The sequence below is a fragment of the Arabidopsis thaliana genome, assembly GCF_000001735.4.
Source record: "Arabidopsis thaliana chromosome 1 sequence".
Classification (NCBI taxonomy): domain Eukaryota; kingdom Viridiplantae; phylum Streptophyta; class Magnoliopsida; order Brassicales; family Brassicaceae; genus Arabidopsis; species Arabidopsis thaliana.
In genome coordinates, this window is record NC_003070.9 from 25907925 (window position 1) to 25921228 (window position 13304).

The 13304-nt window shown below is 35.5% G+C and overlaps 3 protein-coding genes across 9 annotated transcripts; 2 read left to right on the top strand and 1 right to left on the bottom strand.

The window, feature by feature from the left end:
- Positions 1-121: 121 nt before the first annotated feature.
- Positions 122-3353, bottom strand: WIT2 (WPP domain-interacting protein 2). 3 transcript variants are annotated; one of them, NM_001198424.2, is made up of 5 exons: positions 3119-3353; positions 2084-2568; positions 884-1995; positions 641-791; positions 122-456 (listed from the first exon to the last, which is right to left on the bottom strand). In NM_001198424.2, the coding sequence occupies exons 2-5, from the start codon at positions 2559-2561 to the stop codon at positions 449-451; spliced, it is 1749 nt and encodes a 582-aa protein (NP_001185353.1). In that variant the 5' UTR covers positions 2562-2568; positions 3119-3353; the 3' UTR covers positions 122-448. The 3 variants fall into 3 exon arrangements, with proteins under 3 accessions (NP_001185353.1, NP_177057.2, NP_001077797.1); NM_105565.3 differs by having other exon boundaries at positions 207-456; positions 645-791; positions 3119-3184; NM_001084328.2 differs by having other exon boundaries at positions 207-456; positions 2084-2614; positions 3119-3184.
- A 3698-nt stretch (positions 3354-7051) lies between these two features.
- Positions 7052-10083, top strand: AT1G68920 (basic helix-loop-helix (bHLH) DNA-binding superfamily protein). Of its 4 annotated transcripts, none has more exons than NM_001334390.1 (9): positions 7052-7170; positions 7287-8424; positions 8511-8738; positions 8827-8892; positions 8983-9051; positions 9141-9212; positions 9287-9451; positions 9530-9623; positions 9714-9982. In NM_001334390.1, exons 2-9 carry the CDS (start codon positions 7696-7698, stop codon positions 9749-9751), a joined length of 1461 nt encoding a protein of 486 aa, NP_001320380.1. In that variant the 5' UTR covers positions 7052-7170; positions 7287-7695; the 3' UTR covers positions 9752-9982. The 4 variants fall into 4 exon arrangements, with proteins under 4 accessions (NP_001320380.1, NP_849863.2, NP_177058.1 ...); NM_179532.4 differs by having other exon boundaries at positions 7060-7368; positions 7595-8424; positions 9714-10083; NM_105566.5 differs by having other exon boundaries at positions 7060-8424; positions 9714-10083.
- Positions 10084-10141: 58 nt separating this feature from the next.
- On the top strand, positions 10142-13110 carry AT1G68930 (pentatricopeptide (PPR) repeat-containing protein). Of its 2 annotated transcripts, NM_001334392.1 has the most exons (3): positions 10142-10320; positions 10417-12712; positions 12796-12819. In NM_001334392.1, the coding sequence occupies exon 2, from the start codon at positions 10468-10470 to the stop codon at positions 12619-12621; it is 2154 nt and encodes a 717-aa protein (NP_001320691.1). In that variant the 5' UTR covers positions 10142-10320; positions 10417-10467; the 3' UTR covers positions 12622-12712; positions 12796-12819. The 2 variants fall into 2 exon arrangements, with proteins under 2 accessions (NP_001320691.1, NP_001319351.1); NM_001334391.1 differs by having other exon boundaries at positions 10243-12712; positions 12796-13110.
- Positions 13111-13304: the final 194 nt, after the last annotated feature.

A 13304-nucleotide genomic window follows, 5' to 3' on the forward strand; every position in this document is an offset into this window, starting at 1 on the left:
CTTTTTTTTTTGTAAAAGTGATGAACAGAGAATTCAGATTGTTCTCTTATAGAGAAAGAAGTTAAATGGCAACAAATCTTTTGTGTGAAGGTTTTACCAAATTTAGTCTGATTCTTTTTTAGTCCAACTGGTGAGATCACTCCATCTTAGGAAATCACTTAATAATTGAAATGTGTTGTTTTTGTAGAGGAGATAAACCAACACTTGAGATACATTGCTTGTAATAAATACAAGATAAATGAGTATTTACAACACAATGTACAAATGGCGAATGCTATGGCCAAGACATTTTCACTAAGATATATTTCCTTAATAAGTCACACCAAAGAATGAACAAAACAGCACAAAAACTAAGGCCACAACTAGTATGTGTTTCAATTTGATTGCTCTTCTGATCTCGCTACTCTTTTCAGACACAGACTGCTTCTCTGGTTCTTCCCTTGTTCTCTCATCCTCCTGTTCAAAGAAAGCAAAGACCCACATAAGATTAGTAACCAAGAGATGTCTGGTTTTCACATCCATGACCCAACAATGATCTATATTTGCCCCATCGACCATTCTGAAGCATCAAAGCTATACACTAATACACAAGAAAGTACAAGGAATTTCGTGTTTTTCTTGTGGAAAATAAACTGAATACCTGCCTGCAGACTTTCAGCAAGTGCCTCTATTTCGTGACCATCTGCGTGAAACGACAGCTCTTTGTCCCCAGCATAAGATCCATTTCTTTGGTATGTATTTGAGCACTGATTCACTCTAAGTATTTTGTTTTCTTTTGCCAAAGAATATAGCTGGAGAAAGAAAAAACATTAATGTGTCAACAATGCTATGCTCTTGTGTCCCTGGCCTAAAGAAAACAATAATGCACTTAGCCAAAAAGTACCTGCTCTTGTATACGCTCCCTTTCACTGGATAATTGCAACATCATATCCATCAAAACTTTGTTCCTTGTAGTTATTTCTTGTGCATATCTCTCTTTCTCATTGTTAGCTAGATCCAACATTGCTTCTAAGGATTTGGCTTTTTGCCTCAAAAAGCTCACGTCTTTGTTGAGTTCAGAGTTTGTGGTAGAAAGCACAATGCATTGCTCCTCCACTGTCTCCGTTCTACTCTCGGCTTTTGAGGCTTTAGACTTGAGATCTTCTATTAAGGTCTCCATGTCCCATATTGCTGAATACAACATGTTCTGCTGTTCTTGATTTGCTTCTGATGATACCTTGGAGTTTTGTACTTGAACTTCTAATTCCCTGACTTGCTTCTCGAGAGAGTTCACCTTCTTCGTCTTTTTATCATCCGCATCTTTGAGAAAATTTAGTTCCTCAGTAAGTTCAAGATTTGCAGCATCTAGCTCTTTAATCTTAGCTTCTCCACTCTCAGCTCTGCTTTCAGCCTCGAAAAGGTTTTCTTTGACCGACTCATTTGCATTTTCCATTTCAGCTAGATGTACCAGGATTTCTTGTTTGGAGGCGTTGACACTTTTCAGCTCAAGGTCGGTATTTTTCAGCTTTTGTTCAGCTGACTTCACATATTCCCTCAAAGTGAGTACTTCTGAAACTATTTCACTATTTTCTGAAATTGTTCCCTCAAGCTTTTGCACCAGAAGATCTTTCGCTTCCAGTTGTACAGTGCAATCTTCAAGCTTAGACTTAAGTTCGGATTCCCGTTGTGCTGACCCATTCAGACTAAACTGGAGAATCTGTAGACGACCAACAAGTTCCTTTGAAATACCTGTAAGAACCTCAGAAGAATTATCTGCCTCTAGAAACCGTCCCCATATAAACTCTGATGCTTCTTCCATCCGAGAAGATACCTCCTCTGTGTAGTGTAGCTTGAGTTTCAACTGTTCCTCATTTTGCTGGAATTCCATTAACTTCTTCTCAAGCTCTAGCTCTCTTGACAATGACTTCTCCAGCATCCTCAGAGCATTTTTATGCCTCAAGTCCGATGGTTTCAGCGCATATTTCTGCCTTAACTCCACTGACTCCTCGTTTTCACCTGCCAACATTTTTGTCAATAACAACAAGAAGCTAAGAAAACCAAAGCAGCAATAACTTTAAAACAACCATATATCAAAAGTGATTACTTGTTCCATTTCTTATGTAATGAAGTGTTCTTCGGAGCTGAGCTAATTGCAAAGTGATCTCTGAGACTTGTCCTCTAGACTGCTTCAATGATTCTGCAGATTCACCCAACTTTCCTTCAATAACAATATAATTTCCGTGTTTGCAAGAAGATATCTTGTAAGAAGTGTCAACTATTTGAGCTTCCAACACATCCAAAACCTCGTCCACCTCCTTCACTTCTGACTCCAATATACCGCATAACAGATCAAACGTCAAAGCTTTTTCAAAGGATGCTGGAGAAGAATCAAGTGTCCCCATCCCTTCAAGATCATTATCCCATGCCAAAAGATGCATAAGAAGAACATGCAGATTCATCAACTTTTCACTAGTATAAGCTGAGTCTATCTCTAGTTTTGTCAACATCCTCAACATCTCTTGCTCTTCCTCATTCCTACTAGACAAAGCTTCAAAATAGTCCTCCCTAATGATTTCCTCCATTCTTGGCCTAAAAATCAAAAGTTCAAAGCTTAGCTAGGAACAAGAAAAAAAAACTAATCCAAAAAAATGGATACTTAGGTGAAATGACACTATCTTTCTAATGCGAGGTATCGCAGTTCCAATCCTAGCACTAGTCATAGCTCAATTCTTCTATATGAAACCAATCATTCATCAACTGAAACCAGAACATCCAAGCAAATAATTGAAAATGTAATCCAAGTACCCAAAAACACATTATAGTAAGTGCAACTAAATCAAATCCTTACTTTGAACAAAACCTAAGCAAAGAGAAGTGAAATTTGAGAAGAATCCACTTGTCAAGAAAGAGACCAATAAGCCAAGTCAGTTAATGTTACATACTTGTAAAGACTCAGCATTTTCAAAGAGATCCACCAGAAATTCTTACTAATTTAACAATTTACTACAACGAGATTCAAACTTTACCATAAAACCAGAACAAAAATATCAAAATTCAACAAGAACAAAACTAAAACTTGGAAACAGACAAAACAGAGTGTTGAAGATTCAAAGAGGATCTGAAAAGATCAAAACTTTACCGATGAAAATCTGTAGTTCGAGTAGATGAAAAAACAGAGAGAGCTTTTACTCCGTCAACGAACTCCAATTTTGCCTTTCAAGAATGGTACGGTGTTTTCTGGCGTCAGAAAAATTGATGCTAAAATGCGCGGAATTTGTTTACAAGTCATCCAACGATAAAGAAAGAGCCGCGCATGCTAGCGTTTTCGCTTACGTTAGCGTGAGTGTTATGTTGTGGTGGACGTTGAATTATTGGTAAGGAAGAAGAACGACTGCTTAAGCTGCTCTTATTGGTTACAGCTAAAAAGGCCTAAATATAACTGTAATATAGTTAGCAATTAATGTAATATTTCAAAAGTTTTTTTTTCAAAAATTCTGATTTAGAATTATATTTCGTCTGTAACGTCTAGATAATAACATGATACACTCACATTTAAGATTATAATTTTATTCAAAAATTCAAAAAATTTAATGTATCTTTTTTTTGTTAGTGGACAATTTAATTCCCAAAGTTAATGCAATTTATTATAGAATAGCATGTGTGTAATGATAATATTATTGAATTTATGACATGTATCCACTCTAATTCAATTTCGTGACCGTGAGTGACTAAACATGAGAGAGATAAATTGTTTCACTGTCAACATATGTTTGAGACTTGACACCAACGTAATTGTGGATATGTAGAGGAGATGTTAAATTGATAGTCTACATGATGTGATTACTTTGTTTATGATGGTTTAGTTATATGGTGGTGAAAATGTGAATGATCTGTTTTTGAAAGCAGTTATAATGGTGAAGTGTTAAGTATATGACAGAAAGATCACTAGGATGAGACGAGGGTGATTGTGATTGGGCTCTTAAGTGGCCGTGACTACGTATAGAGCAACTTGGTGTGATATCATGTACTGAAATACATAGATCATAAGATTGTTTGTTTAGTATATATATGGACATTTAGTTACGTTGTTCATGCCTTGTTATATAGTGCATGCTAAGACATTCGAGGTAAGGAATCTATGCATGCGAGATTAGATGATTATTATTAAGACATGTCAAGGTAATTATTGCTAAAATAAATTTCTTTATTCCCTAGTTGTCGTTGATAACTTGACCATTTTAGAGCATAGTTAAACTAAAATTTAGTTCCTTTTTTTTTTATGGTTCCAAGCGTTATACAATTTGATAATATTACTGATAATATATTTTATATCAGGTTTGTCATATATAGTGTTTGAATTAGACATTCTTTATATGTAAGATATACTACTAGTGAATTACTTAAAAAACTGATACTATTTTCTTGTCGTCAAACATAGATTTTAATACTATATATATGCCTAAAAGTCCAAAATAGTTTTTCATTATGAAATGGAAAGAGTATAACACATGTGGTGATAATGGGTGGTATAGTTAGTAAAAACTAATTACGAGCTCTCTTGTATGGCTCTTATGTGTAAAAAAATGACTAGTTACATAGTGGAGATAAACAATATTGACGTTTAATTATGCAGCAAGAGATTAAACTATGATATAGAAAGTTAAACTATGGTTAATAATTAGGGAATTAAAAAATAGAAAAAGAGAAGATAAAGTGAAGGTGTGGGCTGGAGAATTCAATTATTATAAGGTTTAATTTCTTAGGTCTTTGGAAATTGCAAGTCCCAAGGCCAACTAATAATGACCTCGATCTTTGCGTTAACCGGACCGTCCATCTACTCTTCCTTTATTTTATTTTAATCATTTTTCCACTAGTTAATACGTTTACACTTGTTCATGACCCGTATTAAAGAAAAGAATTTGTGTTAGGAGAAAACTAAACAATTAGCGTCAATAATCATTTACCTAGTTAATAAAATACACCGAGTTGTTAATTTTTATTAACTAAAATCAAGTAACTTTGACATCGATCGGTAATTTATTTCATATTTCAATTAGTGATAACAATTATAATCCTAATGATATTCTTAGGAAAACTAACAATGAAGTTATTAGCATTAACTGGGACAATTCTTGATCTTACGTGTGCTTTGATCTTTGACTTCACCACAAGCTAGCATATTAGCAGTAGTATATAATGCACGGAATGAAATCGTCATCACTTCATTGGTATCATACGAAGGAGTGTTGGAATATGCAAAAAAAAGAAAAAAAGAATTGGTAGGCTCAAATTATTAGGTCTCTTATTGTATTTGTATCAGTCGAAGATTTGTTTTTCTTACAACGTAAATCGTAGTGGTTTGTATTTGTAAGAAGATATAACTTGTATTTCTCAAATTTAAGTATAGTGCTTGTAAATTCCTCATATATTATTGAACATTTTTCTAAATGCAAAACCAAAATATAAAATAAAACAATTGAACCTTTTTTACATTGTACAATCAACAACATGTACTATGTCATACGTATGATGTGATGTCAAATTATATTCTTCAACATGGAGTTGTGAAAGTTCCATCAGATAATAATTTGACCAAATTAAGTGATTCATGTAACCATTTTGAACAGATTTCAAGGTTGTTTAAATGATTGGAGATTGGTCACATATCTTACACATTACAATTTATTATGGTAGAGTTTTTAGAGATTGAATAATGTGTGGATCAAACCATAGGAACTTGTCGCATAAATTCGTTGCATACTTGTTTTGTCCGGTATACTAGACATTTCATCAATTTGCTTTAGCGCATCTTCGATAAAACTTAGTATATGTATTACGGTTATAATATTAGCAGAGCAATAAACTTCTGAGTAACACTTGATCGTCAAGGTGGAGTTTGTTGGCTTTGTGAATTGTGATGAAGTAGAAAAAGATTTGAACCATAGAAAGATAAACTTATATGTGGAGAATTCCACTGCGTTATATAATGTCTATAATAGAACCATAGAAGGATTAAACTTTTTGAAAAGCCTAAAAGTAAGAAATAATTGTAATCTTTTTCTTGCTAACAAAATAATTGTAGTTTAAGACCTCTATCGACCACGAAGATCTCGTAGATTATTTGACTAACCAAGATGTACGAATAATTTTTATTTGAATAAAGTTTCCCAACTCTCAAGTTGCCCTTAAGCTGACAGAATGTAACAACTTGAATATCTAATTAAACCACTATTCCAAGATACAGTAAAAGATCTATCTATGAGTTCAATAATATTATTTTCTAATCTTAATATTATTGTAATTGCTATGAATATTTTAATAAGTCTTAGCAGTACTGTTTACAACTAGACTTGAGCTGCAAAAAAATATTCTTGAACGAAAGCAACCGGTCAAAAGACACAAAAATAACTTTTTTAAAAAAATATAAAAAATCTCCAACAAACCGTGCATGAAAACAAAAGTATTTATTTAAGAATTACCTATGATTCGGTACAAAATCCAAAACATTGAACATGAAACCAATAATTGTTATGATTATTCTCAAGCATTATACTACCATATAGTAACACAGGGCAATGGAAAAGAGTAACCCTCTTTTTTAGTATATGAAGAAAAAAAACATTTGAATATATGGGAACTTGAACTTATTCAACATTGAAACTAGCTGATAAAATCATAAAAGTATGCACATGAGACATGATGACTGACTAAAAATAAGTGTTGACCAACAAAAAAAGAGAGTAAAAAAGACTGAAAAAAGTTCATAAAAATAGTCTTTATACAGTATACAGTTTTTCACAAATAAATGCCAAATAGAATTGAATGAATGATTACTAATGAGATTTACCAGACAAACCTAATTCATTAATTATGAAAACAAGAAAAAGAAATCATGAAAATCTGTTTTTCGAGGATTTTAATAACAAAAGGATAAAATAAAATAAAAAAGAGAGAATAAGATAACCCCAAAATGAAAGTTGTCACTGTCAGCTCGGATTGTTTAGAATTGGAATAATTACGTGTTTAATTAAACCATACACAGATTTAACTAATCAAATCACTTTTAACCAATTTTTAAACCTTTAGCTCACAAAAAAAAAATGTCTCTGCAAATTATAATCCTTGAATACTTTGGCTATGGCGGTGTTTATGTTTAATGATCAAAAAGCTCTGTTTTTTATGCAAGCGTGGGTATAAAATCCAGTTCCTTTTCCGATTTTTTGTTCTTCCTTCTTCTTCACTTCCTTTTTTTCTTCTCCATTTCTCAAAAAGGCCACTCCTTTGCTTATCTTTCTCTCTCTCTGCAGCTGAAGAACAGAGAAAAAGGGTTTTTTATTGTCTGACCCAAAGGACCCAGTTTCAATTCAGCTTTTGTTGTTAGAAATTGAGGTAAAAGATTCAAAATTTGTTCAGAAAAGTGGCACAGATTCTGAAAAATTAATATCTTTCTTCTCACTCTTTTAGCTCGATTCTAAGCTTAAATCTGGTTTAGGGTTTTTGGAGTTTGTACTGATAAAGCATGATCCTTTTTGTCTTCCGTTGACTGATTCTGTTCCTTTTCTCAATATATTGATTTGGGCTTCTCTTGTTCTTCATCGAATCATTGGTCTTCAAGGTGAATGTGTTTGTGTAGTGGCAAGTCTTGTTGGTTTGTAGTGGTTTTGATCTTGGAGATTTTCTGATTAGTGAGTGGTGTTCATCAAGTATTAGAAGAAGATGGATTTAAGTGCGAAAGATGAGTTTTCAGCAGAGAAGAGGAATCCTGATAACTATGATTCTGTTAATAATCCGTCTGGAGATTGGCGAGTTGATTCATATCCTTCAGAGAATCTGATTTCAGCTGGTCCTGCGTCTTGTTCTCCTTCTCAGATGATGGATTCATTTGGGCAAACTCTTTGGTATGATCCCACGAGTGTTCAGGCTGTTGGTTATGCCGGTTTTAATGGTGGTAATGCTTCGTCTTCTTCGTTTAGGGGTAGTATTGATAGATCTCTTGAAATGGGTTGGAATCTGCCTAATTTGTTGCCTCCTAAAGGCAATGGTCTTTTCTTACCGAATGCGAGTAGTTTCCTTCCTCCGAGTATGGCTCAGTTCCCGGCTGATTCAGGTTTTATAGAGCGTGCAGCGAGGTTTTCGCTCTTTAGCGGTGGGAATTTTAGTGATATGGTGAATCAACCACTTGGGAATTCTGAGGCTATTGGTTTGTTTCTTCAAGGTGGTGGAACAATGCAAGGGCAGTGTCAAAGTAATGAACTTAATGTTGGTGAACCTCACAATGATGTATCTGTAGCAGTGAAAGAATCAACTGTTAGATCTAGTGAACAAGCTAAACCGAATGTTCCTGGATCGGGCAATGTATCCGAGGATACTCAGTCTAGTGGTGGTAATGGTCAGAAAGGCAGAGAAACCTCTTCCAACACAAAGAAGAGGAAAAGAAATGGGCAGGTGAAGATTTGAAGTTACTCGTTTACTTTTGTTCTCTCCGCCTTATTATGTTTCTTTTTGACATTCGTAATCTTTTCTGTTTGTAGAAGAACTCTGAAGCAGCTCAATCACACAGATCCCAGCAGTCTGAGGAAGAACCAGACAACAATGGTGATGAAAAGCGCAATGATGAGCAAAGTCCAAATTCACCTGGAAAGAAGTCAAACAGTGGGAAACAACAGGGCAAACAAAGTTCTGATCCTCCAAAAGATGGATATATTCATGTACGGGCACGAAGAGGCCAGGCCACAAATAGCCATAGTCTTGCAGAAAGAGTACAATTTCTAAAACTATCTTGGAAGTTTAAGTCGAATAGAAGCTATCTCTTCTTGTATTTTTCATCTAATTACTTTGCGATGATAGGTTAGGAGAGAAAAAATTAGTGAAAGGATGAAGTTTCTTCAAGATCTAGTACCGGGTTGCAACAAGGTAAGGTCACTTTAAGTGTTGATAATGATGGATATTAATATGTAAGAAGAGAGACAAAGCTAATTCAGAAAAATGAATGTGTGTTTGCAGGTGACTGGGAAGGCAGTTATGCTTGACGAAATCATAAACTACGTACAATCACTACAACGCCAAGTTGAGGTATGCCGTTTCCTAATTCTCAACGAGGTGCTCTTTGTGTTTGCTTCTTGTAATCAATTCTTTTGCTCATTTCTCTTTTGCTTAAACAGTTTTTATCGATGAAACTTGCAACTGTGAACCCACAAATGGACTTTAACCTTGAAGGTCTTCTTGCAAAAGATGTAAGATATTTTAACTAATTCTCCTAATCATTTGATTCGTCATAAGATTCTTATAAACTGAATTCTATGCGCAGGCACTTCAACTACGAGCTGGTTCTTCATCTACAACACCATTCCCACCAAATATGTCAATGGCTTATCCTCCTCTACCTCATGGATTCATGCAACAAACTCTTTCCAGCATTGGAAGGACCATTACCTCTCCATTGTCTCCTATGAATGGTGGATTCAAGCGACAGGTATGTATTAGCGGTGTGGAAATTGAACAATTCCGAGCTCAGAATCTGATTTTGTTGGTGATTATTTGTGTAAAATAGGAAACAAATGGATGGGAGGGTGATTTGCAAAATGTGATCCACATTAACTATGGAGCTGGTGATGTCACACCTGACCCTCAAGCAGCAGCTACAGGTGAAAACTGAAACCTCTTTTACTTTCTTTTTTCACCAAGCAATAAGAATTTTGTTTGGTAAAACTTCTCTGTAATTTTTTTTATAACAGCATCTCTTCCAGCTGCAAATATGAAGGTTGAGCCATGATATTTCGTCCTGTTAGATAGAATATTAAATTATTGTAATCTTTTTTATTTATTTATTTAAAGTTGCTATATGTACTATATTGTAATGATGTTACTATTAACGAATACGATACTTAGACTAAACTACTACTAAGCGTTTGAGATTAGTGGAAGAAGAGTATAAACTGTGAACACCAACAATGCAAAATAGTTTTGTATAAGTCAATAACATTTTAGTTTGGTCTGCTATCTCAATCTTTGTATTGTGGATTCGTTGTTACGACGGAAAATGCCTGATGCGGCTATATGAAAATATAACTCGTTATAAAATTTTGCCAAATAAATGTTATGATGTATAATAGAATATCCAATGGAGTATAGTGATGAAACGATTTTTGACGAATGTTTGAGAAAAAAGTCTTAACAACGAAACCAGAAATGTTTTAAGAAGATTCCTTGTTTTCTTACAACCCAAAGAGGAGACACACACACAGATTTGGAACGCTTTGACTTGCAAGCTTCTTCTAAGACACTACTCTAGTAGTCTCTCGGAGATTCTATCTTCACTCTCTGGTTTATTCAATTAAACCGGTTGGTTTAGTTCCATCAATTTTCTTTTCTCTTTTATTTTTATTGCTAGTTTTGTTTGTTATTTTGAGAATGGCGTCGAACTACTACTCTGTTCAGATAAAGCAATGCATTGGGTTGGGAGCTAGAAATCAGAGTCGTTATGTGAAGATGATCCACGGGAATATCATCAGAGCTCTTCCATATCCAGAGACGTTTTTGTATAACAACATCGTCCACGCGTATGCGTTAATGAAAAGCTCCACTTATGCACGCCGAGTGTTCGACAGAATTCCCCAACCAAACCTTTTCTCCTGGAACAATCTTCTCTTAGCTTATTCAAAAGCTGGGCTTATCTCAGAGATGGAAAGTACCTTTGAGAAGCTTCCTGATAGAGATGGTGTCACTTGGAACGTGCTTATTGAAGGCTATTCATTGAGTGGATTGGTTGGTGCAGCTGTTAAGGCTTATAATACGATGATGAGAGATTTTTCTGCTAATTTGACTAGGGTTACGTTGATGACAATGTTGAAACTTTCTTCTAGCAATGGCCATGTTAGTTTGGGGAAGCAGATTCATGGGCAGGTTATCAAACTTGGGTTTGAGTCTTATCTTTTAGTTGGGAGTCCATTGTTGTATATGTATGCAAATGTTGGTTGCATCTCTGATGCAAAGAAGGTTTTTTACGGGTTGGACGATAGAAATACGGTTATGTACAATTCGTTGATGGGTGGACTTCTAGCATGTGGAATGATTGAAGATGCACTGCAGTTGTTTCGAGGAATGGAGAAAGATTCAGTTTCTTGGGCAGCGATGATTAAAGGACTTGCTCAAAACGGACTTGCAAAGGAGGCTATTGAATGTTTCAGAGAGATGAAAGTACAAGGCTTGAAGATGGATCAGTATCCTTTTGGAAGTGTACTGCCTGCTTGTGGAGGATTAGGAGCAATAAACGAAGGGAAACAGATTCATGCTTGTATAATCAGGACCAATTTTCAGGATCACATTTATGTAGGTAGTGCTCTCATTGACATGTATTGCAAGTGTAAGTGTTTACATTATGCAAAGACTGTTTTTGATAGAATGAAGCAGAAGAATGTTGTGTCTTGGACAGCAATGGTTGTGGGTTATGGCCAGACCGGGCGTGCTGAAGAGGCTGTTAAGATTTTCCTTGATATGCAAAGAAGTGGAATTGACCCAGATCATTATACTCTGGGACAAGCGATCAGTGCTTGTGCCAACGTAAGTAGCTTAGAAGAGGGCTCCCAGTTTCATGGAAAAGCTATAACTTCTGGCCTAATACATTATGTCACTGTTTCAAATTCATTGGTGACTCTGTATGGAAAATGTGGAGATATTGATGATTCGACTAGGTTGTTCAACGAGATGAATGTCAGGGATGCAGTCTCTTGGACTGCAATGGTTTCTGCGTATGCGCAATTTGGAAGGGCCGTCGAGACTATTCAGTTGTTTGACAAAATGGTACAACATGGTCTAAAACCTGATGGAGTGACTTTGACCGGTGTTATTTCAGCTTGCAGTAGGGCAGGATTAGTGGAGAAAGGACAAAGATATTTTAAGTTAATGACAAGTGAATATGGAATAGTGCCAAGTATTGGTCATTATTCTTGCATGATCGATCTCTTCAGTCGATCTGGAAGGTTAGAGGAAGCCATGCGTTTTATAAATGGGATGCCTTTTCCTCCAGATGCAATTGGTTGGACTACTTTACTCAGCGCATGTAGAAATAAAGGTAACTTGGAAATAGGTAAATGGGCGGCTGAATCACTCATAGAATTAGATCCTCATCATCCCGCTGGTTATACGCTATTATCAAGCATATACGCTTCAAAAGGGAAATGGGATAGTGTGGCCCAGTTAAGACGGGGAATGAGAGAGAAGAACGTGAAGAAAGAACCCGGACAGAGTTGGATCAAATGGAAAGGAAAATTGCACAGTTTCTCAGCTGATGACGAGTCAAGTCCATATTTAGATCAGATATATGCTAAGCTTGAGGAATTGAACAATAAAATCATAGATAATGGTTATAAACCAGATACCAGTTTTGTCCATCATGATGTCGAGGAAGCTGTTAAGGTAAAGATGCTTAACTATCACAGTGAAAGGCTTGCAATAGCTTTTGGATTGATATTTGTACCCTCAGGGCAACCTATTAGAGTAGGAAAAAATCTTAGAGTGTGTGTGGATTGCCACAATGCCACTAAACATATCTCCAGCGTCACTGGTAGAGAGATACTTGTCAGAGATGCTGTTAGGTTTCACCGTTTTAAAGATGGAACTTGCTCATGTGGAGATTTCTGGTAGGTTTTATCTTGGAATTTTCTGAACATAGAGCGAAGTATGATGAATCTCCATCACTAGTCTGAAATATCAAAACAGAGCCAGGAAGATTCAAGTAAGACTTATCTCTCTTTGCTTTCAATATTGTCTCATTTTCTGATGCTAGTCTTCTAAATTTATTTTGTCCTGCCTGATTAGTTGCATTGGACTCCAATTGGGTGAATTGGCCTAGATATTTTGACAGGGTGCATTCATATAATTCGACTGCAACATCGACAAAGCTGGAGAACGTGAATTGTAAGACCTATCAGGATTTGTGATCTTATATATTATAAAGTTGGAAGATGGGTGGTTTAGTTTTCGTTGTTTCAATATGCTAACTGGAAATTGGTGTTCTATAAAGGCATGTATAGAACCACAAACACTAAAGCTCTTTGGGATTTTACGTCACACAAATCTTTTTGTATAGGATATCTTTTTACTAACTGATTAGAATTTGTATCTGACTTTATGTGCTCTATTGGTAATAGCAGATAATGCTGATTGCTGAGTCCACTACTTCCACTTTATCACTCTGCAAACATGCTAGAAGCTGTGTACTAAGCAGTGACCTGCATACAAAAGTAAGGCACAGAGACCAAACATCTAAAAATTGGTGAATGGTTGTATGCATTGGTGTGAACTAGTTATGAAATATCTTCAATATC